We start from the raw sequence: 25889 nt of genomic DNA on the forward strand, positions 1-25889 counted from the left end.
ACTGGTTGATAAAGAGATAGTAGTATACTCGTAACAACTAGTATGACGACGGTATAAAGAATGAAAAAAAAAACCACGGTTAGGTGGTATATAATACAATTATGGTTGGACGGACTGCCTGCCGAGTGCCGACACAGAGGTAGCCACAGCCGTGAACTACCGCACTGTACACTGGTTGATAAAGAGATAGTAGTATACTCGTAACAACTAGTATGACGACGGTATAAAGAATGAAAAAAAAAACACGGTTAGGTGGTATATATTATAATACAATTATGGTTGGACGGACTGCCTGCCGAGTGCCGACACAGAGGTAGCCACAGCCGTGAACTACCGCACTGTACACTGGTTGATAAAGAGATAGTAGTATACTCGTAACAACTAGTATGACGACGGTATAAAGAATGAAAAAAAAACCACGGTTAGGTGGTATATATTATAATACAATTATGGATGGACGGACTGCCTGCCGAGTGCCGACACAGAGGTAGCCACAGCCGTGAACTACCGCACTGTACACTGGTTGATAAAGAGATAGTAGTATACTCGTAACAACTAGTATGACGACGGTATAAAGAATGAAAAAAAAACCACGGTTAGGTGGTATATATTATAATACAATTATGGTTGGACGGACTGCCTGCCGAGTGCCGACACAGAGGTAGCCACAGCCGTGAACTACCGCACTGTACACTGGTTGATAAAGAGATAGTAGTATACTCGTAACAACTAGTATGACGACGGTATAAAGAATGAAAAAAAAACCACGGTTAGGTGGTATATATTATAATACAATTATGGATGGACGGACTGCCTGCCGAGTGCCGACACAGAGGTAGCCACAGCCGTGAACTACCGCACTGTACTGTGTCTGCTGCTAATATAGACTGGTTGATAAAGAGATAGTATACAATACTACTAATATACTGGTGGTCAGGCACTGGTCACCACTAGTCACACTGGCAGTGGCACTCCTGCAGCAAAAGTGTGCACTGTTTAATTTTAATATAATATTATTTATCATGTACTCCTGGCTCCTGCTATAACAACCTGCAGTGCTCCCCAGTCTCCCCCACAATTATAAGCTTTATATACAATACATTGATGTGCAGCACACTGGGCTGAGCAGTGCACACAGACTGAGTCACTGTGTGACTGTGTATCGTTTTTTTCAGGCAGAGAACGGATATATTAAATAAAACAAACAACTGCACTGTCTCTGGTGGTCACTGGTCACTGTGGTCGTCAGTCACTAAACTCTGTCTGCACTCTCTTCTAATCTACAGTATCACAGCAATCTCTCTCTCTCTCTTCTAAATCTAATCTAAATGGAGAGGACGCCAGCCACGTCCTCTCCCTATCAATCTCAATGCACGTGTGAAAATGGCGGCGACGCGCGGCTCCTTATATAGAATCCGAGTCTCGCGAGAATCCGACAGCGTCATGATGACGTTCGGGCGCGCTCGGGTTAACCGAGCAAGGCGGGAAGATCCGAGTCGCTCGGACCCGTGAAAAAAAAAGTGAAGTTCGTGCGGGTTCGGATTCAAAGAAACCGAACCCGCTCATCTCTAGTAGATACTGCTGGTATCACTGACTGTTTGTGAACATATTCTCATACAGCACAGTAATAGGTCAGAAAACATGCTAGACACATTGATCTAAACTGTCTTCGTTTCTTTTTTAACTTTAATGAAAGATGTTTCCAAGGATCAGCATGCCCGATTCCTATGTGCCATTGTCTAAATGGTTAAGCCAAACAAAATATCAGACGGCACTTTTGATGTGCCTAGGAAGGCTATGAATAGCTGCCAAATGCCCATAATAAAATGGAAAATAGCAAAGATGCTGCTTATTAAAAAGTTAAGCTTAGAACTTGTGTTGGAGTAAAGGGTCACTGCTGTAGCAAAATAAAATGCTAACATGGAAAGCAGCAAGCCAGGTTTTGCTTGGTCTAAGCCAGGCATGTCCAAACTGCCGCCCTCCAGCTGTTGAGAAACTACACATCCCAGCATGCCTTGACACAGCTTTAGCATTCTCTGACAGCACAACTGTGTCAGGGCATTCTGGGATATGTAGTTTCACAACAGCTGGAGGGCCACAGTTTGGACATGCCTGTTCTAAGCGATAAGTGGAATGGCAACTATGCTAGGGCTCCTAGTCTCAGGACGAAAGGCCTGATGACAGATACTGTATATAATTATGAACAATGTAGCATCATCGAACAAATCATTTCTGTGCTTTTGTATACATTGATTACTTATACCTTTGTGCTTTCAACACCTTTTAATTTGGTTTCTCTTTAGGCTTATGGATCGGGCTGTGATATTGTCATACTAGCACGTGACTTTGAGTGTGTACAGATAATTCCCGGTGCTAAACATGGAAATATCCAGGTTAGCTGTGTGGAGTGTTCCCAACAACAAGGCCGGGTAAGACTTCACTTTTTTTTAATTTGTTTTTTATTGTTGGTAAATACATTGTTGTGAAAGTTAAAATAATTATGACACATGATAATGTTATGCTGGCCATATACCAGGATGATCAGCATCTGATCCGATTCCAGGCACGATTTCCTACCAATTCCCTTGGCAGCAGTGGCCCCACGACGGGTAGTTAAACGGTCGATTGTGTGTTTCACAAAAAAAAAAAAAAATAATAAAAAAGAAAAAAAAACCATGGAAATGCCACTCAAAATCGTATGATGCATCGTATGTACATCAAACATGGATGAATAATATGGGCTGCACGTATGATCCTTTGATAAGATGTGCGACCCGCGGGGCCGCGCATCGTAATCGTGAATAAAACACGCACCATGTGCACACAATGCGTCAATCGTCGCGTCAATATTGTGTATTCGTACACAATATCGACCTGATGTATGGCCAGCATAGGAGTCCTTACATTTTGCTTTTGGAACCTTTTTTTTTTTTTTTAGTTTTTGTGCATAGTCGGTTTCCGTGGTATTAAATGACAGTCCAGAACTGATCAAAACAGCCTAATTGCGTTCTTCCTGATATTGGATGTTTTATTTGTAATGTACCATCCTGTTGCAATCCATTTGACAGGTTGTTGTTGTTTTTTTTTATACATTTTCATTAACGTATGGTACAGGAGATTTGATCTTCAAAAACGAAAAACAAAGGTTTACCATAAAAATGTTGTTTCACAGGACAAATTTTTCCAGAAGGTGAATGTTTTTGTGCTGGTGGGACCTGTTTATATAAAGATTTGCATAGATAGATGCTCTTCATCCATCTATTGCTTGGCCTCGCACTGATTACCTACTCCCACTTCGACACCCAGGACTTTTCCCGTGCTGCTCCCTTCCCCTGAACTTCACTCCTCTGCCGTTTCAGACTCTCTACCAGCATGCATTGGTTCATATGTGCCCTGAAAACGCATCTGTTAAATAAAGCCCACCAATCTTCCTTGCCTGCTTAACTCACATTCTCTGTCAACTGTCATCTCTTCCCAGTTCACTTCCCAGAAATTCCACTTCTCCCCTATACTGTTAACTCTTACAGCAGGGCCTTCCACCCTCTTGGTTCTCTCTGCACTGTCCTCCAGTGCACTCCCAGTCACAGTCCTTGGCTTTGAACCTTTCTGTCCTCCCCTGCCAAGTTCTACTCTTTACTGTTATTCACTTAAGGGTAGTACTCACGGAGCGATATTCTAAGCAATCTGACTAGATTGCTTAGAATTTGAGCATTATTGCTCCGTGTGTACCACCTACAGCGATAGCGATGCGCAGCCCCGCGCATCGCTATCGCTGGTGCTAGATTGGCCTGCATGCAGGCCAATTTAGCGGGTCGCTCACTTCACCCGCTGAGTGAAATGAGCGCCCCCCCCCCCCCCCCCCCCCCCCGTCTCCCCCCGCACGCTCAGCACAGATCGCGCTGTGCTGAGCGGTGGGAGAGATGTGTGCTGAGCTGTTCGCTCAGCACACATCTCTTCCACATCGGCCCACATCTCTCCCACATCGGCCCGTCTATATGGGCCTTTAGGGATATATTTACTAAAGTGCAGGTTTTTAGATTCTACTTCTCAATTATCTTCTAGAAGATAATAGCTAGAATCTGATTGATTGCTGTGGCAATATCTCTACTAGTAAAAACCTGTAATTCAATAAGTATACCCATTAGAGTCTTTGTATTGCACTGTTTATTTTTTTCTTGTAGTGTCTGTTTGATCATTTTGCATTTCTTGCATTTATTATCATTTTCCTTGTGCAGTATTATGGATACTTGAGGACGCCCTATAAATAAAAGATAATTAAAATAGGTAGGTCAAGATAGTGGAGACTATGGTGATATTTGTACTGACCGATAGGAGCAGTTGGGTGAATTAGGGACATTCAGAATGAGTATAAAATAAGTTAAAGTAGAAATTGAGGGCAATGGGAGGATGAGCTGCCTCACAACCCTAGTTCTTCCCTAATGATCATTCCTTGTGGGGCATTAATGGGAGGTAAAAAAACATCAAATGTATAAATGAACAATATTAGATAATAAAATACATAGAGCAATACTTTCCTTAAGTGATTTTGCCACCATTGGGTCAGGGATTTACAGTAGATCTTGGACTTCAGCCAACATATATGAAAAAAAAGTGTACAATAGTGTCAAATCAGTTGGTTATAACAAAACTAGGGAATGTTTATTCAACAAACTGTAACATGGTATATAATGACCCCCTTTAGTATTCCACTTCAAATATAATGTATGTGGACTTGTCAACTAGTATATGATGTTAGATCAATCATCAGTTGTCAGTTGTATTTATCCTAATGTCTCTCCTGATTTAGAGGTGCGTGCAGTGTTCCATTTTATCATCTATTTTATCGTTTAATATTGTTAATTTCTCTAACGTCCTAGTGGATGCTGGGGACTCCGTAAGGACCATGGGGAATAGACGGGCTCCGCAGGAGACTGGACACTCTAAGAAAGAATTAGTACTAATGGTGTGCACTGGCTCCTCCCTCTATGCTCCTCCTCCAGATCTCAGTTAGAATCTGTGCCCGGACAGAGCTGGGTGCTTTTAGTGAGCTCTCCTGAGCTTGCTGATAAGAAAGTATTTGTTAGGTTTTTTTTATTTTCAGAGAGCTTCTGCTGGCAACAGACTCTCTGCTACGTGGGACTGAGGGGAGAGAAGCAAACCTACTAACTGCGGCTAGGTTGCGCTTGTTAGGCTACTGGACACCATTAGCTCCAGAGGGTTCGAACACAGGATCTTAACCTTGGTCGTCCATTCCCGGAGCCGCGCCGCCGTCCCCCTCGCAGAGCCAGAAGACAGAAGCCGGCAGAAGCAAGAAGACATCGAAATCGGCGGCAGAAGACTCCTGTCTTCACATGAGGTAGCGCACAGCACTGCAGCTGTGCGCCATTGCTCCCATACTACCCACACACTCCGGTCACTGTAGGGTGCAGGGCGCAGGGGGGGGGCGCCCTGGGCAGCAATTATGATACCTCTTGGCTAAAGTCACATATATACAGCTGGGCACTGTATATATGTATGAGCCCCCGCCATTATTTTTACACAGAAAGCGGGACAGAAGCCCGCCGCTGAGGGGACGGGGCTTCTTCCTCAGCACTCACCAGCGCCATTTTCTCTCCACAGCTCCGCTGAGAGGAAGCTCCCCAGGCTCTCCCCTGCAGTCTCCAGGTAGAAAGAGGGTAAAAAGAGAGGGGGGACACATAAATTTAGGCGCATAAATCAGTTATACAGCAGCTACTGGGTAAACACTAAGTTACTGTGTAATCCCTGGGTTATATAGCGCTGGGGTGTGTGCTGGCATACTCTGTCTCCCCAAAAGGCCTTGTGGGGGTCCTATCCTCAATTAGAGCATCCCCTGTGTGTGTGCAGTGTGTCGGTACGATTGTGTCGACATGTTTGACGAGGAAGGCTACGTGGAGGCAGAACAGGTGCAGATGAATGTGGTGTCTCCGCCGACGGCGCCGACACGTGATTGGATGGATATGTGGAAGGTGTTAAATGATAATGTAAACTCCTTGCATAAAAGGTTGGATAAAGCTGAAGCCTTGGGACAGTCAGGGTCTCAACCCATGCCTGATCCTACAGCTCAGAGGCCGGCAGGGTCTCAAAAGCGCCCACTATCCCAAATTGTTGACACAGATATCGACAAGGATTCTGACTCCAGTGTCGATGGCGATGAGGCAAAATTGCAGCCTAAAATGGCTAAAGCCATCCGCTACATGATTATAGCAATGAAGGATGTGTTGCATATATCAGAGGAAAACCCTGTCCCTGACAAGAGGGTTTATATGTTTGGGGAGAAAAAGCAAGAGGTGACTTTTCCCCCTTCACATGAATTAAATGAATTATGTGAAAAAGCGTGGGATTCTCCTGATAGGAAAGTGCTGATTTCCAAAAGATTACTTATGGCGTATCCTTTCCCGCCAACGGACAGGTTACGCTGGGAATCCTCCCCTAGGGTAGACAAAGCGTTGACGCGCTTATCCAAGAAGGTGGCCCTGCCGTCACAGGATACGGCCGCCCTAAAGGATCCTGCGGATAGGAAGCAGGAAGGTATCCTGAAGTCTGTTTATGCACATCCCGGTACTCTACTGAGGCCAGCAATTGCTTCGGCCTGGATGTGTAGTGCTGTAGCAGCATGGACAGATACTCTGTCTGTGGAAATAGATACCCTGGACAGGGAGACTATTTTACTGACCCTAGGGCATATCAAAGACGCTGTCCTATGTATGAGGGATGCCCAGAGGGACATTTGCCTACTGGGCTCTAGAATAAACGCAATGTCGATTTCTGCCAGAAGGGTCCTGTGGACCCGGCAATGGACAGGTGATGCCGACTCTAAAAAAACACATGGAGGTTTTACCTTATAAGGGTGAGGAATTGTTTGGGGACGGTCTCTCGGACCTAGTTTCCACAGCTACGGCTGGGAAGTCAAATTTTTTGCCATATATTCCCTCACAGCCTAAGAAAGCACCGTATTACCAAATGCAGTCCTTTCGTTCACAAAAAAAGCAAGAAAGTCAGAGGTGCATCCTTTCTTGCCAGAGGCAGGGGTAGAGGAAAGAAGCTGCACCATACAGCTAGTTCCCAGGAACAGAAGTCCTCCCCGGCTTCCACTAAATCCACCGCATGACGCTGGGGATCCACAGGTGGAGCCGGGAGCGGTGGGGGCGCGTCTCCGAAATTTCAGCCACCAGTGGGTTCGTTCACAGGTGGATCCCTGGGCTATACAGATTGTGTCTCAGGGATACAAGCTGGAATTCGAAGTGATGCCCCCTCACCGTTACCTAAAATCGGCCCTGCCAGCTTCCCCCAGGGAAAGGGAGGTAGTGTTAGCGTCAATTCACAAGTTATATCTCCAGCAGGTGGTGGTAAAGGTTCCCCTCCTGCAACAGGGAAGGGGTTACTATTCCACAATGTTTGTGGTACCGAAACCGGACGGTTCGGTCAGACCCATTTTGAATTTAAAATCCCTGAACATTTATCTGAAGAAATTCAAGTTCAAAATGGAATCGTTCAGAGCGGTCATTGCAAGCCTGGAAGAGGGGGATTTTATGGTGTCTCTGGACATCAAGGATGCTTACTTGCATGTCCCCATTTATCCACCTCATCAGGAGTACCTCAGGTTTGTGGTACAGGACTGTCATTACCAATTCCAGACGTTGCCGTTTGGCCTGTCCACGGCGCGAGAAAATTTACTAAGGTAATGGCGGAAATGATGGTGCTCCTTCGAAAGCAAGGAGTTACAATTATCCCATACTTGGACGATCTCCTCATAAAGGCGAGGTCCAGGGAGCAGTTGCTGATCAGCGTAGCACACTCTCAGGAAGTGTTGCAACAGCACGGCTGGATTCTGAATATTCCAAAGTCGCAGCTGATTCCTACGACGCGTCTGCCCTTCCTGGGCATTATTCTGGACACAGACCAGAAGAAGGTGTTTCTCCCGGCGGAGAAGGCTCAGGAGCTCGTGACTCTGGTCAGAGACCTCCTAAAACCAAAACAGGTGTCGGTGCATCACTGCACGCGAGTCCTGGGAAAAATGGTGGCGTCATACGAAGCCATTCCCTTCGGCAGGTTCCATGCGAGGATCTTTCAGTGGGATCTGTTGGACAAGTGGTCCGGATCGCATCTTTAGATGCATCGGCTGCTCACCCTATCCCCCAGGGCCAGGGTGTCTCTTCTGTGGTGGCTGCAGAGTGCTCTCGAGGGCCGCAGGTTCGGCATACAGGACTGGGTCCTGGTGACCACGGATGCAAGCCTCCGAGGATGGGGGGCAGTCTCTCAGGGAAGAAACTTCCAAGGGCTGTGGTCAAGTCAGGAGGCTTGTCTGCACATCAATATCCTGGAACTAAGGGCCATATACAACACCCTGAGTCAAGCGGAGCCTCTGCTTCGGAACCAACCGGTGCTGATTCAGTCAGACAACATCACCGCAGTGGCCCATGTAAACCGCCAGGGCGGCACAAGAAGCAGGGTGGCAATGGCAGAAGCCACCAGGATTCTTCGTTGGGCGGAGAATCACGTGCAGGCATTGTCAGCAGTGTTCATTCCGGGAGTGGACAACTGGGAAGCAGACTTCCTCAGCAGGCACGACCTCCACCCGGGAGAGTGGGGACTTCATCAAGAAGTCTTCACGCAGATTGCAAATCGATGGGAACTGCCACAGGTGAACATGATGGCGTCCCGCCTCAACAAAAAGCTAAAAAAGTATTGCGCCAGGTCAAGGGACCCTCAGGCGATAGCTGTGGACGCACTAGTGACACCGTGGGTGTTCCAGTCGGTCTATGTGTTTCCTCCTCTTCCTCTCATACCCAAGGTGCTGAGAATCGTAAGAAAAAGAGGAGTGAGAACAATACTCATTGTTCCGGATTGGCCAAGAAGGACTTGGTACCCGGAACTGCAAGAAATGCTCACAGAGGACCCATGGCCTCTGCCTCTCAGACAGGACCTGTTGCAACAGGGACACTGTCTGTTCCAAGACTTACCGCGGCTGCGTTTGATGGCATGGCGGTTGAACGCCGGATCCTAGCAGGAAAAGGCATTCCGGATGAAGTTATTCCTACGCTAATAAAGGCTAGGAAGGACGTGACAGCAAAGCACTATCACCGTATATGGCGAAAATATGTTGCTTGGTGTAAGGCCAGGAAGGCCACTACAGAGGAATTCCAGCTGGGCCGGTTCCTGCACTTCCTACAGTCAGGAGTGACCATGGGCTTAAAATTCGGGTCCATAAAGGTCCAGATTTCAGCCCTATCCATTTTCTTTCAAAAAGAACTGGCTTCTCTTCCTGAGGTTCAGATGTTTGTTAAGGGAGTGCTACATATTCAGCCCCCTTTTGTGCCACCAGTGGCACCTTGGGATCTCAACGTGGTGTTGGGTTTCCTGAAATCCCATTGGTTTGAGCCTCTTAAGACCGTGGAGCTAAAGTATCTCACGTGGAAAGTGGTCATGCTGTTGGCCTTAGCTTCGGCTAGGCGTGTGTCAGAATTGGCGGCTTTGTCATGTAAAAGCCCCTATCTGGTTTTCCATATGGACAGGGCAGAATTACGGACTCGTCCGCAGTTTCTGCCGAAGGTGGTGTCATCCTTTCATTTGAACCAACCTATTGTGGTGCCTGCGGCTACTCGTGACTTGGAGGATTCCAAGTTGCTTGATGTAGTCAGGGCTTTGAAGATTTATGTAGCCAGAACGGCTGGAGTCAGAAAAACTGACTCGCTGTTTATCCTGTATGCATCCAACAAGCTTGGTGCTCCTGCTTCAAAGCAGACTATTGCTCGCTGGATTTGTAACACGATCCAGCAGGCTCATTCTGCGGCTGGCTTGCCGCATCCAAAATCAGTAAAAGCCCATTCCACAAGGAAAATGGGCTCTTCTTGGGCGGCTGCCCAAGGGGTCTCGGCATTACAGCTTTGCCGAGCTGCTACTTGGTCGGGTTCAAACACCTTTGCAAAATTCTACAAGTTTGATACCCTGGCTAAGGAGGACCTTGTGTTTGCCCATTCGGTGCTGCAGAGTCATCCGCACTCTCCCGCCCGTTTTGGAGCTTTGGTATGATCCCCATGGTCCTTACGGAGTCCCCAGCATCCACTAGGACGTTAGAGAAAATAAGATTTTACTCACCGGTAAATCTATTTCTCGTAGTCCGTAGTGGATGCTGGGCGCCCGTCCCAAGTGCGGACTTTCTGCAATACATGTATATAGTTATTGCTTAATAAAGGGTTATGTTATGTGGCATCCGTTGAGTGATGCTCGTTTGTAGTTCATACTGTTAAATGGATGTGTTATCACAAGTTGTACGGTGTGATTGGTGTGGCTGGTATGAGTCTTACCCTGGATTCCAAAATCCTTTCCTTGTAATGTCAGCTCTTCCGGGCACAGTTTCCTTAACTGAGGTCTGGAGGAGGGGCATAGAGGGAGGAGCCAGTGCACACCATTAGTACTAATTCTTTCTTAGAGTGCCCAGTCTCCAGCGGAGCCCGTCTATTCCCTATGGTCCTTACGGAGTCCCCAGCATCCACTACGGACTACGAGAAATAGATTTACCGTGAGTAAAATCTTATTTTTTACATTTGATGTTTTTTTTCTTACTTCCCATTAGCACCTCTTTTGAGTATGAAATAACTACCCACATGAAAAGAGCAGATTTTTGTTTTATGGGACAAAGGTTGTTTATACAAGATTAATGGAAATAATGCACATTCCCAGCTTTTCAGGAGTGTGCATAGCCTGCTTGTCCTTACACTTCTGAGGAGGGGAAAGCACATTACTAACCGTTTAACTAAAACCTCCAAACACATCTGGTGACTATGGGGGTCATTCTGAGTTGATCGCTCGCTAGCAATTTTTAGCAGCCGTGCAAACGCATTGTCGCCGCCCACTGGAGAGTGTGTTTTTGCTTTGCAGAAGTGCAAACGCATGTGCAGCAGAGCGCTTGCAAAATTATTTTGTGCAAAACAAGACCAGACCTGTAGTTACTCTTCATGTGCGTTGATTCTAACGATGGAGGGACGGCTTTTGACGTCACACACCCGCCCAGCGTTCGGCCAGCCACGCCTGCGTTTTTCCTGGCACGCCTGCGTTTTTCTAAGCACTCCCTGAAAACGGTCAGTTGACACCCAGAAACGCCCACTTTATGTAAATCTTCCTGCGTTCGGCCGTGCGACTGGAATCTTCGTAAGAGTTTGTGCAAACCCACGATACTCATTGTACCCGTACGACGCGCCTATGCATTGCGGGGCATACGCATGCACCGAATTGCAGATTTTTAGCCTGATCGCTGCACTGCGAACAATGGCAGCTAGCGCTCAACTCGGAATGACCCCCTATGTCTCCTCACTATCACTTTTCAGTTAAGGCACAACTGAGGCTTAACTTAGTACTGTTTTAGGATAACAGTTTAAATGAGCAAAGACAGCAATTTTAAGGCCCTCAGTCCGAGTTGTTCGCTCGCTGCTAATTTTAGCAGATTTCCTAATAAGCTAAAATCCGGCAGATCTGCGCATGCGTATGCACAGCAGGGCGCACGCGCTAAGCAATTTTACACAAAACTATGCTATTTTACTCACGGGCGAACAAAGCTTTTCAATCGCTCTGCTGATCGTAGTGTGATTGACAGGAAGTGGGTGTTTCTGGGCGGAAACTGGCCGTTTTCAGGGAGTGTGCTAAAAAACGCAGGCGTGCCAGGTAAAAACGCAGGATTGGCTGGAGAAATGGAGGAGTGGCTGGCCGAACGCAGGGCGTGTTTGTGACGTCAAACCAGGAACTAAACGGACTGATGTGATCGCAATCTAGGAGTAGGTCTGGAGCTACTCAGAAACTGCAAGGAAATTGCTTTCGTTAGCAATTCTGCTAATAATAGCAGAATTGCTAATCTTTCGTTAGCAATTCTGCTATGCTAAGATACATTCCCAGAGGGCGGCGGCCTAACGTGTGCAATGCTGCTAAAAGTAGCTAGCGAGCGAACAACTCGGAATGAGGGCCTAAGTTGTAAATAGTTGGCCTTATAGGCCCTACACACTGGCCGATTTTCAGAAAGATATGAACGATCTCGTTCATAAATGAACGAGAACTCGTTCATATCTTTCAGTGTGGAGACTCCAGCGATGAACGATGCGCGGCCCCGCGCTCGTTCATCGCTGGTCTCCCGTCGGCTGTGCATGCAGGCCAATATGGACGATCTCGTCCATATTTGCCTGCACTTCAATGCAGCCGCGTGACGGGGGGAGTGAAGAAACTTCACTCCCCCCGTCACTGCCCCCCCGCCGTCGGGTCGCTCGTCGGCCGTATCCGCCGTCGGGCAGCTCGGCGGCGGGTCGGCCAGTGATTAGGGCCCTTTAGACTTTTTTGTTTGTTTTCACTGTGCACATTTATCAGAGTATCCAGCACTCGTGGGCTGTTTCCAAACATTGGCCAGGTGAAACAAAATCCCCAGTAAATACTGGCTTTTTGGGGTGGTGAAAACACATGAAAGGTATCACGGAACCTATGTGTTTTTGCACAAAAAAGTACTAGAGAGATCTAATTGGATACCCCTTAAAAAAAAATATTGGTGAAACATTGAGAACAATCTTGAAAAACTCCAATTTTTCACTCCTGATGTTTCATTGCATCTAATTGGATACCTAAGTGTATCCCCCCATTAGATGGCGGGTTTGACCTTGAAATGCATAAAGGAACATAGGGGTTTGTAAGGGACTCTTTGCATATGCTAACTTTGGAACATCCCCATGTGGGTATATGAGGAACAATATATATACAGGTTGAGTATCCCATATCCAAATATTCCGAAATATAGAATTTTTTGAGTGAGACAATGAAACCTTTGTTCTCTGATGGCTCAATGTACACAAACTTTGTTTAATTCACAAAGTTATTAAAAATATTGCATTAAATGACCTTCAGGCTGTGTGTAAAAGGTGTGTATGTACACAAACTTTGTTTACTGCAGAGTTATTAAAAATATTAGCTAAAACTACATTCAGGCTGTGTGTATTAGGTGTATATGAAACACAAATACATTCTGTGCTTAGACTTGGGTCCCATTGCCATGATATCTCATTATGGTATGCAATTATTCCAAAATACGGAAAAATCCGTTATACAAAATACTTCTGGTCCCAAGCATTTTGGATATGGGATACTCAACCTGTATGTATGTATGTATGTATGCGTATGTGTGTATGTATGTATGTATGTATGTGTGTGTGTATGTATGTATGTATGCGTATGTGTGTATGTATGTGTGTGTGTGTGTGTGTGTGTGTGTGTGTGTGTGTGTGTGTGTGTATATGTGTATATATATATATATATATATATATATATATGTATGTATGTATGTATGGCCCTTTTTGGTCGGCACTACCACTGACAAACATATGGCTCAGGTGCTCCCCCAGGTAATATACCACAAATAGAGATCAATAAGCGGATGGCACTCACGGGTCTTCGGAACGATAAATAATCATGATTATTTATCGTTGAGAAGACCCGTGAGTGCCACCCGCTTATTGATCTCTCTCTCTCTATATCTATCTATATATATCTATATATATATATATCTATATATATATATATATCTATATCTATATATATATATATATATATATATATATATATATATATATATATAAAACATAATTTAGTTTTAAGTGGCCAAAACTCCCTGTGCTCTTCACCCTGTTTGAAAATAAAAAATAACAAAACTTCTTCAGACTGGTAAGATATATGTTCTGTAGGAGGAATAACTTAAAGGTATGTGGTTGGTGGGGTTGCTGCATTGGCACATCTGTGAACTGTACAGAAGTTATTGGCTTTGGGTGTGGCATAGAAGATCTACAGTGTCTAGGTAGACAGTCATTAGGTCAACCCCATATGGTCGACAGGGTCAAAAAGTTAGACAGTGGGTGAGGTCGACATGACAATGGCCAGCACAGAAATGGTTGACACAAGTTTTGTTTTAGTTTTCCTTTCATCACAGATTCGCTTTACTCACCGCGTTTCGGGCAAGGTGGCTTGCTGCGCTCACCACAGGTTATTATTCCCAATCATAGTCCATGTGAATAGTAAATCAAGCAAAAATTAGGGAAACGTAACCCCCCCCCCCCCCCAAATAATAATACAATGTGTGTCGACCATTTGTGTGGGTCAACCATTATTATGTTGACATTTTGTACCTGTCCACATGCAGAAGGTGTCAACCTATTGGCTGTCGACCTAGACACTGTCAACCTATCATTGACTGTGGCAACAATTTGGATTGCATGATTAATGTCTGACTGAATCTTCAATATTGCCCTTCACCTTTGTGGCCAAACTGCCTACCATTTCGATCAGCTTGTATTGTTTTAAGTGTGATCAGCATTGTAAGCATAAATCATTTCTCCGCAAATCCTTGTTGTGACCATGCAGTAAAACATCCAGTGACATACTGTAAGCTAAAAAGGATATACACTCAGGCAGTTATTTGATCCAATAACTGTATATTTTCTGGCCTTGTTACCCATAGATATTTTTTCTTGTTCTTCTATATTCAGTTATGGCACGTTTTATTCTTTATTGAAGATCAGCCAGGAACAGCATACCAACTCGCGCCGCTATCTCACCTCGGGGCTACCGCAAATGCCACATATGCGCGCACTTGCGAGTGAGTCGATCCGTGGCTAATTGAATTGACTTCTAAAAGCTAACAAAGACACTCTTTCCTTTTCTACATTAAAATATATTTGTTTATTAGATGATTTCTTGTATAATATACTGTTTGTTGGCTATGAAATTCTGTAATTTTGCAATAATAGAAAGCTGTATCTTTTTTTTCTTTGCAGATTGCTACTTCGTATGGAAACACAGTTTGTATATTTGAACCACTTGCTTCTGTTAATGCTCACAAGCGAAACAGTGTAAGTGATACCCGTTAATGCTGCTCTTATTTCTATCATCTTATTACTGTATTATTATTTTTTTCTTGCTTTTTAATATATATATATATATATATATATATATGTGTGTGTGTGTGTGTGTGTGTGTGTGATATATATATATATATATATATATATATATATATATATATATATATATATACATACATACACAATAGGGGGGAAAATTATTGCGCCACTTGTGTACAACACCAAATGATCTAGGATCCACGTATAGAAAATAAATGACACTCCCTAGGGACTAACACAGGGCGTCAGCTGTCCCCCAAAAACACAGGGATGGTAATTCCCTGAAACAACGACTAATGCACACAGGGGGGTGGGGGATATAGCGACCGTCGGTGTCTTAGAATAGTTCAGTAAGTGTGGATCTAAAACATGTATCTAAAAAGGAGTACCTGGCAGTGACCTCATACCAAGTTAAGTTAAAATTGTTTTACATATTTCTCTGACGTCCTAGTGGATGCTGGGGACTCCGTCAGGACCATGGGGATATAGCGGCTCCGCAGGAGACAGGGCACAATAATAAAAGCTTTAGGATCAGGTGGTGTGCACTGGCTCCTCCCCCTATGACCCTCCTCCAAGCCTCAGTTAGATTTTTGTGCCCGACGAGAAGGGTGCAATCTAGGTGGCTCTCCTGAGCTGCTTAGAATAAAAGTTTAAGTTAGGTTTTTTATTTTCAGTGAGTCCTGCTGGCAACAGGCTCACTGCTACGAGGGACTTAGGGGAGAGAAGTAAACTCACCTGCGTGCAGGATGGATTTGCTTCTTAGGCTACTGGACACCATTAGCTCCAGAGGGATCGAACACAGGCCCAGCCATGGAGTCCGGTCCCGGAGCCGTGCCGCCGACCCCCCTTGCAGATGCCGAAGTTGAAGAGGTCCAGAGGTCCAGAAACAGGCGGCAGAAGACTTTCAGTCTTCATAAGGTAGCGCACAGCACTGCAGCTGTGCGCCATTGTTGTCAGCACACTTCACCAACAGTCACCAACTGTCACTGAGGGTGCAGGGCGCTGGGGGGGGCGCCCTGGGCAGCAATGTATAATACCTTTTTATGGCTAAAATACATCACATATAGCCCTTGAGGCTATATGGATGTATTTAACCCCTGCCAGATCTCACAAACTCCGGGAGAAGAGCCCGTCGAAAAGGGGGCGGGGCCTATTCTCCTCAGCACACGGCGCCATTTTCCTGCTCAGCTCTGCTGTGAGGAAGGCTCCCAGGCTCTCCCCTGCACTGCACTACAGAAACAGGGTTAAAACAGAGAGGGGGGGCACTTATTTGGCGATATGATTACATATATAAAAATGCTATAAGGGAAAACACTTGTATAAGGGGTTGTCCCTGTATAATTATAGCGTTTTTGGTGTGTGCTGGCAAACTCTCCCTCTGTCTCCCCAAAGGGCTAGTGGGGTCCTGTCCTCTGTCAGAGCATTCCCTGTGTGTGTGCTGTGTGTCGGTACGTGTGTGTCGACATGTAGGAGGACGATGTTGGTGAGGAGGCGGAGCAAATTGCCTGTATTGGTGATGTCACTCTCTAGGGAGTCGACACTGGAATGGATGGCTTATTTAGGAATTACGTGATAATGTCAACACGCTGCAAGGTCGGTTGACGACATGAGACGGCCGGCAAACAAATTAGTACCTGTCCAGGCGTCTCAGACACCGTCAGGGGCTTGTAAAAACGCCCATTTACCTCAGTCGGTCGACACAGACACAGACACGGACACTGACTCCAGTGTCGACGGTGAAGAAACAAACGTATTTTCCTTTAGGGCCACACGTTTCATGTTAAGGGCAATGAAGGAGGTGTTACATATTTCTGATACTACAAGTACCACAAATAAGGGTATTATGTAGGGTGTGAATAAACTACTTGTAGTTTTTCCTGAATCAGATAAATTAAATGAAGTGTGTGATGATACGTGGGTTTCCTCCGATAGAAAATTATTGGCGGTATACCCTTTCCCGCCAGAAGTTAGGGCGAGTTGGGAAACACACCTTAGGGTGAATAAGGCGCTCACACGCTTATGAAAACAAGTGGCGTTACCGTCTCCAGATACGGCAGCCCTCAAGGAGCCAGCTGATAGGAAGCTGAAAAATATCCTAAAAGTATATACACATATACTGGTGTTATACTACGACCAGCAATCGCCTCAGCCTGGATGTGCAACGCTGAGGGGGCTTGGTCGGATTTCCTGACTGAAAATATTGATACCCTTGACAGGGACAAGATTTTATTGACTATAGAGCATTTTAAGGATGCATTTCTATATATGCGAGATGCGCAGAGGGATATTTGCATTCTGGCATCAAGAGTAAATGTGATGTCCATATCTGCCAGACGACAGTGGTCAGGTGATGCAGATTCCAGACGGCACATGGAAGTATTGCCGTATAAAGGGGCGGTCCATCGGACCTGGTGGCCATGGCAACAGCTGAAAAATCCACCTTTTGTTACCCCAAGTCACATCTCAGCAGAAAAGGACACAGTCTTTTCAGTCTCAGTCCTTTCGTCCCCATAAGGGCAGGCGGGCAAAAGGGCCAGTCATATCTGCCCAGGGGTAGAGGAAAGGGAAGAAGACTGCAGCAGGCAGCCCATTCCCAGGAACAGAAGCCCTCCACAGCTTCTGCCAAGTCTGCAGCATGACGCTGGGGCCGTACAAGCGGACTCAGGTGCGGTAGGGGGTCATCTCAAGAGTTTCAGCACGCAGTGGGCTCACTCACAAGTGGACTCCTGGATCCTACACGTAGTATCCCAGGTGTACATTGGAAATTCGAGACGTCTCCCCCTCACAAGTTCCTGAAGTCTGCTTTACCAACGTCTCCCTCCGACAGGGAGGCAGTATTGGGAACAATTCACAGGCTGTATTCCCAGCAGGTGATAATCAAAGTACCCCTTCTACAACAAGGGAAGGGGTATTATTCCACACTATATTGTGGTACTGAAGCCAGACGGCTAGGTGAGATCTGAAATATTTGAACACTTACATACAAGCGTTCAAATCAAGATGGATTCACTCAGAGCAGTGATAGCGAACCAGGAAGAAGGGGACGATATGGTGTCACTGGATATCAGGGACGCTTACCTACATGTCCAAATTTGCCCTTCTCACCAAGGGTACCTCAGGTTCGTGGTACAGAACTGTCACTATCAGTTCAGACGCTGCCGTTTGGATTGTCCACGGCACCCCGGGTCTTTACCAAGGTAATGGCCGAAATGATGATTCTTCTTAAAAGAAATATGGACGCTTTCCTGATAAGGGCAAGGTCCAGAGAACAGTTGGAGGTCGGAGTAGCACTATCTTAAGTAGTTCTACGACAGCACGAGTGGATTCTAAATATTCCAAAATCGCAGTTTTTTCCGACGACACGTCTACTGTTCCTAGGGATGATTCTGGACACAGTCCAGAAAAGGATGTTTTCTCCCGGAGAAGAAAGCCAGGGAGTTATCCGAGCTAGTCAGGAACCTCCTAAAACCAGGAAAAGTATCAGTGCATCATTGCACAAGGATCCTGTGAAAAATGGTGGTTTCTTACAAAGCGATCCCATTCGGTAGATTTCACGCAAGAACCTTTACGTGGGATCTGCTGGAAAAATGGTCCGGATCGCATCTTCAGATGCATCAGCGGATAACCCTGTCTCCAAGGACAAGGGTTTTTCTTCTGCGGTGGCTGCAGAGTGCTCATCTATGAAAGGGCCGCAGATTCGGCATTCAGGACTGGGTCCTGGTGACCACGGATGCCAGCCTGAGTGGCTGGGGAGCAGTCACACAAGGAAAAAATTTCCAGAGAGTGTGATCGAGTCTGGAGACTTCTCTCCACATAAATATACTGGAGCTAAGGGCAATTTACAATGCTCTAAGCTTAGCAAGACCTCTGCTTCAAGGTCAGCCGGTATTGATCCAGTGGGACAACATCACGGCAGTCGCCCACGTAAACAGACAGGGCGGCACAAGAAGCAGGAGGGAAATGGCAGAAACTGCAAGGATTCTTCGCTGGGCGAAAAATCATGTGATAACACTCTCAGCAGTGTTCATTCCGGGAGTGGAAAACTGGGAAGCAGACTTCCTCAGCAGGCATGACCTCCACCCGGGAGAGTGGGGACTTCATCGGGAAGTCTTCCACATGATTGTAAACCGTTGTGAAAAACCAAAGGTGGACATGATGGCGTCCCGCCTGAACAAAAAACTAGATATTGCGCCAGGTCAAGGGACCCTCAGGCAATAGCGGTGGACGCTCTGGTAACACTGTGGATGTACCAGTCAGAGTATGTGTTCCCTCCTATGCCTCTCATACAAAAAGTACTGAGAATCATAAGAGGGAGATGAGTAAGAATGATACTCGTGGTTCCGGATTGGCCAAGAAGGACTTGGTACCCGAAACTTCAAGAGATGTTCACGGAAGACCCGTGGCCTCTACCTTTAAGAAAGGACCTGCTCCAGCAGGGGCCTTGTCTGTTCCAAGACTTACCGCGGCCGCGTTTGACGGCATGGCGGTTGAACGCCGGATCCTGAAAGGGCATTCCAGATGAAGTCATCCCTACCCTGGTCGAAGACCGGAAGGATGTAACCGCAAAACATTTTCACCGCTTTTGGCGAAGATATGTTGCGTGGTGTGAGGCCAAGAAGGCCCCTACAGAGGAATTCCAACTGGGTCGTTTCCTACATTTCCTGAAAACAGGACTGTCTATGGGCCTAAAATTAGGGTCCATTAAGGTTCAAATTTCGGCCCTGTCGAATTTCTTCCAGAAAGAACTGGCTTTAGTGCCTGACGTTCAGATGTTTGTAAAAGGGGTACTGCATATACAGCCTCCTTTTGTGCCCCAGTGGCACCTTGGGATCTCAATGTTGTTTTGAGTTTCCTAAAGTCACATTGGTTTGAACCACTCACCACTGTGGACTTAAAATATCTCACATGGAAGGTGACGATGCTATTAGCCCTGGCTTCAGCCAGGCGTGTGTCAGAATTGGCGGCTTTATCATATATAAAGCCCTTACTTAATTTTTCATTCTGACAGGGCAGAATTGAGGACTCGTCCTCAATTTCTCCTTAAGGTGTTTTCTGTTTTTCACATGAACCAACCTATTGTGGTACCTGCGGGTACTAGGGACTTGGAGGACTCCAAGTTACTTGACGTTGTCAGGGCCCTGAAAAATATGTTTCCAGGAAGGCTGGAGTCAGAAAATCTGACTCGCTGTTTAGCCTGTATGCACCCAACAAGATGGGTGCTCCTGCTTCTAAGCAGACGATTGCTCGCTGGATTTGTAATACAATTCAGTTTACACATTCTGTGGCAGGCCTGCCACAGCCAAAATCGGTAAAAGCCCATTCCAAAAGGAAGGGGGCTCATCTTGGGCGACTGCCCGAGGGGTCTCGGCTTTACAACTTTGCCGAGCAGTTACTTGGTCAGGGGCAAACACGTTTGCTAAATTCTACAAATTTGATACCCTGGCTGAGGAGGACATGGAGTTCTCTCATTCGGTGCTGCAGGGTCATCCGCACTCTCCCGCCCGTTTGGGAGCTTTGGTATAATCCCCATGGTCCTGACGGAGTCCCCAGCATCCACTAGGACGTCAGAGAAAATAAGATTTTACTTACCGATAAATCTATTTCTCGTAGTCCGTAGTGGATGCTGGGCGCCCATCCCAAGTGCGGATTGTCTGCAATACTTGTACATAGTTATTGTTACAAAAATCGGGTTATTCTTGTTGTGAGCCATCTTTTCAGAGGCTCCTTCGTTGTTATCATACTGTTAACTGGGTTCAGATCACAGGTTGTACGGTGTGATTGGTGTGGCTGGTATGAGTCTTACCCGGGATTCAATATCCTTCCTTATTATGCACGCTCGTCCGGGCACAGTATCCTAACTGAGGCTTGGAGGAGGGTCATAGGGGGAGGAGCCAGTGCACACCACCTGATCCTAAAGCTTTTATTATTGTGCCCTGTCTCCTGCGGAGCCGCTATATCCCCATGGTCCTGACGGAGTCCCCAGCATCCACTACGGACTACGAGAAATAGATTTATCGGTAAGTAAAATCTTATTTTTTAACACATTTTAACTGGTATTTTAAAGCATTGTGTGTGTTGCTTTTTGTCCCATTTTTTAAGAAATATTGCTGTTTAAATTTTAGCTATTGCAATTTGTTTTAGTGTCTAAATAAACATCCCCCTTTTTTAATTCACTTTTTTGATCTGGTTACTCATTTTTAGATACATGTTTTAGATCCACACTTACTGAACTATTCTAAGACACCGACGGTCGCTATATCCCCCACCCCCCTGTGTGCATATATATATATATATATATATATATAGCGCATATATATACACACACACACATATATATATATATATATATATATATATATATATATACACACACACCTATAAATCTCTTGCATATGGGAAAATCAAAATTTGTATCTGTTTAAAATGGAGACTCTCATTCTGAGGGCATAAAAGACCGTATTGTGCACTGCAGTTCATTGCTGTGTTGTCCCGTGGTATATCATAGATTCAGAAAAAAGCAAGACTACGTGCTAATAGATTGTTGAATCAAAGCATGTTTAGTAGAGCAATTTTATTGAAGATAGATAGACAAACATAAAACATTCATCTTAAAAGACGTATATGATTTGGGGATTTAAAGTGAAGAAGAATGGCCATAAATATGAACACTCTCTGCCTGATTTGGATTTGTACGCAAATCCAATAGTTTACATATAAACACAATGTTTGTGGATCTGTTCATGCGCAAGACCTGTTCTGCATGTGTGCAGAATGGTTCCTGCAATATTGGTTGCAGCCCCCCCCCCCCCCCCCCCCCCCCCTCCCTCCTTTGCCTTAGCTGCAGCATGATTGACATGCTGCAATGTATGGGGGGGGGCAAAGCAGGTGCGATGATCAGGTCCGTTTTACAAAACGAGGTGCGGCGCTCCTGGATTTTAGGCGTGCTGAACCCAGGCATTGCGTTCTCAGACGCAGGCTTCCTAGACCCAGCTGACCGGATCTGATGGCCAGTCTGAATACGTTTTGGCTTACTCAGACCAATGATCGTGATGGTGATCCAACACTGCATCCTTGGACATAGCACTTGGATCTTGCAGAAGCATGCAGGAAGAATGTGCAATACCTTACAAATCGGCAGTTCAATAACTTACGAATCAGAATCAGGCCCTCTGTCCACAACAGAGAGCACTGCATTTTTGATGAGCGGAATATGCATTTCACGTTATGTTTGTGCTTCAATCCCCGCATGTTTATATTGGTAGCAACCTCCTGTAACATAAAACTTTTAGATTAAAACACCAAAAACCCTTAAAGTACATAAAAGTGATAGTTGAAATAAAATGTAACACATTGTAACTTGTTTGTTCTCCAGTTCGGTTTCAGTGGTTAATACAAGAAACAAACTGGGAATATCCTAATCTATGCACAGCTTGTGCAACTGCTGTTTCACAGGTTGGATCAAATCCTACAGCATATTAAATTGCTACTTGGTTATAAAGGATATATTTTGAAGAGCTCTTCAATCTGGTCAGAACAATATAATCTTAATTATAATAGTTTTAAAAGCACTGTAATATGATAGATGTTTACATGGACAGTAGGGCATTGTTCTGCTGTCAATATGTTATATTTCAACAGTTCTCAACGTGGGTACGAGTAACACCCAGGGGGTACTTGATGTGAAGTTCAAGGGTATGCAAACCAAAACTTCTGTAATGGTGGGGACAGGGGTGTAACTAAAAGTTTGTGGGCCCCATAGCAAAATTTTTAAGGGGCTCCCAACCCAAGTCTCCAGAGAGAGGGGCAGCAGGGACAGAGAGTTGTGGGAGGGACACATAAAGAGAGTAGGGACAGAGAGATGCAGCAGGGATGTAGGTAGAGATAGAGAGGCAGCAGAAATGTAGGAACAAAGGAAATAGGGATGTATGGAAACAGATAGAGGCACCAGGGACGTAGAGACAGAGAGAGGGGCAGTAGTAGAAAAAAAAATCTTAATGGTACTGTGTGTGCCAAAAAATTGGCGTGGTCACTGGAAATGGGGGCATGTCAACATGACACGCCACACATTTCTCGTCACTTTGGGAACATTCCTTTCCATTTCAAATGCATCTTACCTATACGGTGCTTTCTCACAATGAGGAACCTCTGAAGAAATGTATCCTCCCTGGTTAGACAGCGTCTTCAGTTGGTATTCACTTTTCTTGTAGGAAATTACAAAGTTCGGAAGATGCCTGTTATTGTAGGAATATAACCAAAGTTGTCGTCATACAACAGAGGTTCAACTAGACTCCTACCACCTGTGTCACCTTCTACCCCCTGCATTTCTTAGCCAAACCATCATCGTACCCCCTGCGTCTCTCAGCCATACCTTCATCTTCCCCCCTGCGTCTCCTAGCCACACCGTCCTCTCCCCCCTGCTACTCTCAGCCACACTGTCATCTCCCACCTGTATCTCTCAGCCACACCGTCATGTACCCCCTGCGTCTCTCAACTACACCATCATGTACCCCCTGCATCTCTAAACTACACCGTCGTCTCCCACCTGCGTCTCTCAACTACACTGTCATCTCCGACCTGCGTCTCAGCCACACCATCATCTACCATGCCGCCAAGCACCCTGGCTTTGCTCGGTGGCGTTTTAAGTAAAACTAAGCACACAGCAGGTCACAGCTGCAATGTGTGTGGGCGGCGGGAGTGGTACGGCATATACAGTGTGAGCTGGTGATGCACTAATTCCCCCTTTGGGGGGTAGGGTGTTGGGGGGGGGGGGGGGGGGGGGGAGCAGCTACGGGCCACGAAAGCAGGATGTGGGTGATACTGTAATGAGTCACGTAGGGAAAGTAGTGTCCTGGAATCTCTATGCATCGCAGTGTGCACCTCTCATAACAGGCAGGAAAATACACTGACATGTTCACTGGTGTTCCCTGCATATAAGAGATTATCTGGATTTAGTGAAATCCAGGTCATTTCTGACACAGTAGCCTAATGTCAGAACTTGCAAATGATATCAGCCTGTAATATTGCGTGTTAATTATGTTCTCCCAGTTTCTAGTTGATTCCCAGTAATAAATTTGTATAACAAATATAATCATTAAAGATAATAAAATAAAACAGTCCATCTCTATAGCCCTGTAATTGTTAGAACATGACTAGCTTTAAAAAAAATAAAAAAAAATAAAGCATTTGTGAACTATAGTTTTAGGAGCATGTAGCCGTGTGAAAAAGGAATCATCGGGGGTTAACCCTCTGGTTAAATAAATATGCCTTGTTCGTTTTATAGTTTTTAGTTTTTTAACTTGTTATATATATCTATGTACAATTATATTTGTGTCATAAAAATAATTATATAAGAAAAAAAAAATATATATATATATTTTCTCTGACGTCCTAGTGGATGCTGGGAACTCCGAAAGGACCATGGGGAATAGCGGCTCCGCAGGAGACTGGGCACAACTAAAGAAAGCTTTTAGGTCACCTGGTGTGCACTGGCTCCTCCCACCATGACCCTCCTCCAAGCCTCAGTTAGATTTTGTGCCCGGCCGAGGTTGGATGCACACTAGGGGCTCTCCTGAGCTTCTAGAAAGAAAGTATATAATTAGGTTTTTTATTTTACAGTGAGACCTGCTGGCAACAGGCTCACTGCAGCGAGGGACTAAGGGGAGAAGAAGCGAACCTACCTGCTTGCAGCTAGCTTGGGCTTCTTAGGCTACTGGACACCATTAGCTCCAGAGGGATCGACCGCATGGAACTGGCCTTGGTGTTCGGTTCCGGAGCCGCGCCGCCGTCCCCCTTACAAAGCCAGAAGCAAGAAGAGGTCCGGAAAATCGGCGGCAGAAGACATCAGTCTTCACCAAGGTAGCACACAGCACTGCAGCTGTGTGCCATTGCTCCTCATGCACACTTCACACTCCGGTCACTGATGGTGCAGGGCACTGGGGGGGGGGGGCGCCCTGAGCAGCAATAAAAACACCTTGGCTGGCAAAAATACCACAATATATAGCCCCAGAGGCTATATATGTGATAAATACCCCTACCAGAATCCATAAAAAAGCGGGAGAAAAGTCCGCGAAAAAGGGGCGGAGCTATCTCTCAGCACACTGACGCCATTTTCTCTTCACAGTGCAACTGGAAGACAGCTCCCCAGGCTCTCCCCTGTAGTTTTCAGGCTCAAAGGGTTAAAAAGAGAGGGGGGGGCACTAAATTTAGGCGCAATATTGTATATACAAGCAGCTATTGGGAAAAATTCACTCAATATAGTGTTAATCCCTAAATTATATAGCGCTGTGGTGTGTGCTGGCATACTCTCTCTCTGTCTCCCCAAAGGGCTGTGTGGGGTCCTGTCCTCAGTCAGAGCATTCCCTGTGTGTGTGCGGTGTGTCGGTACGGCTGTGTCGACACGTTTGATGAGGAGGCTTATGTGATGGCAGAGCAGATGCCGATAAATGTGATGTCGCCCCCTGTGGGGCCGACACCAGAGTGGATGGATAAGTGGAAGGTATAAACCGACAGTGTCAACTCCTTACATAAAAGGCTGGATGACGTAACAGCTATGGGACAGCCGGCTTCTCAGCCTGCGCCTGCCCAGGCGTCTCAAAGGCCATCAGGGGCTCAAAAACGGCCGCTCCCTCAGATGGCAGACACAGATATCGACACGGAGTCTGACTCCAGTGTCGACGTGGTTGAGACATATACACAATCCACTAGGAACATCCGTTACATGATCCCGGCAAAAAAAAAATGTGTTGCACATTTCTGACATTAACCCAAGTACCACTAAAAAAAAGGGTTTTATGTTTGGGGAGAAAAAGCAGGCAGTGTTTTGTTCCCCCATCAAATGAGTGAATGAAGTGTGAAAAAGTGTGGGTTCCCCTGATAAGAAACTGGTAATTTCTAAAAAGTTACTGATGGCGTACCCTTTCCCGCCAGAGGATAAGTTACGCTGGGAGATAT

General features: G+C 45.7%; 1 protein-coding gene across 2 annotated transcripts in view; it reads left to right on the plus strand.

Moving 5' to 3' along the window:
* The window catches only part of DMXL2 (Dmx like 2), a 401239-nt gene that overhangs the window by 32712 nt on the left and 342638 nt on the right, over window positions 1-25889 (plus strand). For both annotated transcript variants that reach the window (XM_063926075.1, XM_063926076.1), the window contains exons 2-3: window positions 2304-2429; window positions 14817-14891. In XM_063926075.1, the coding sequence (XP_063782145.1) occupies window positions 2304-2429; window positions 14817-14891 (201 nt within the window). The remainder of the gene's footprint in view (window positions 1-2303; window positions 2430-14816; window positions 14892-25889) is intronic.

This window comes from Pseudophryne corroboree, chromosome 6 (genome assembly GCF_028390025.1).
Source record: "Pseudophryne corroboree isolate aPseCor3 chromosome 6, aPseCor3.hap2, whole genome shotgun sequence".
Taxonomy (NCBI): Eukaryota; Metazoa; Chordata; class Amphibia; order Anura; family Myobatrachidae; genus Pseudophryne; species Pseudophryne corroboree.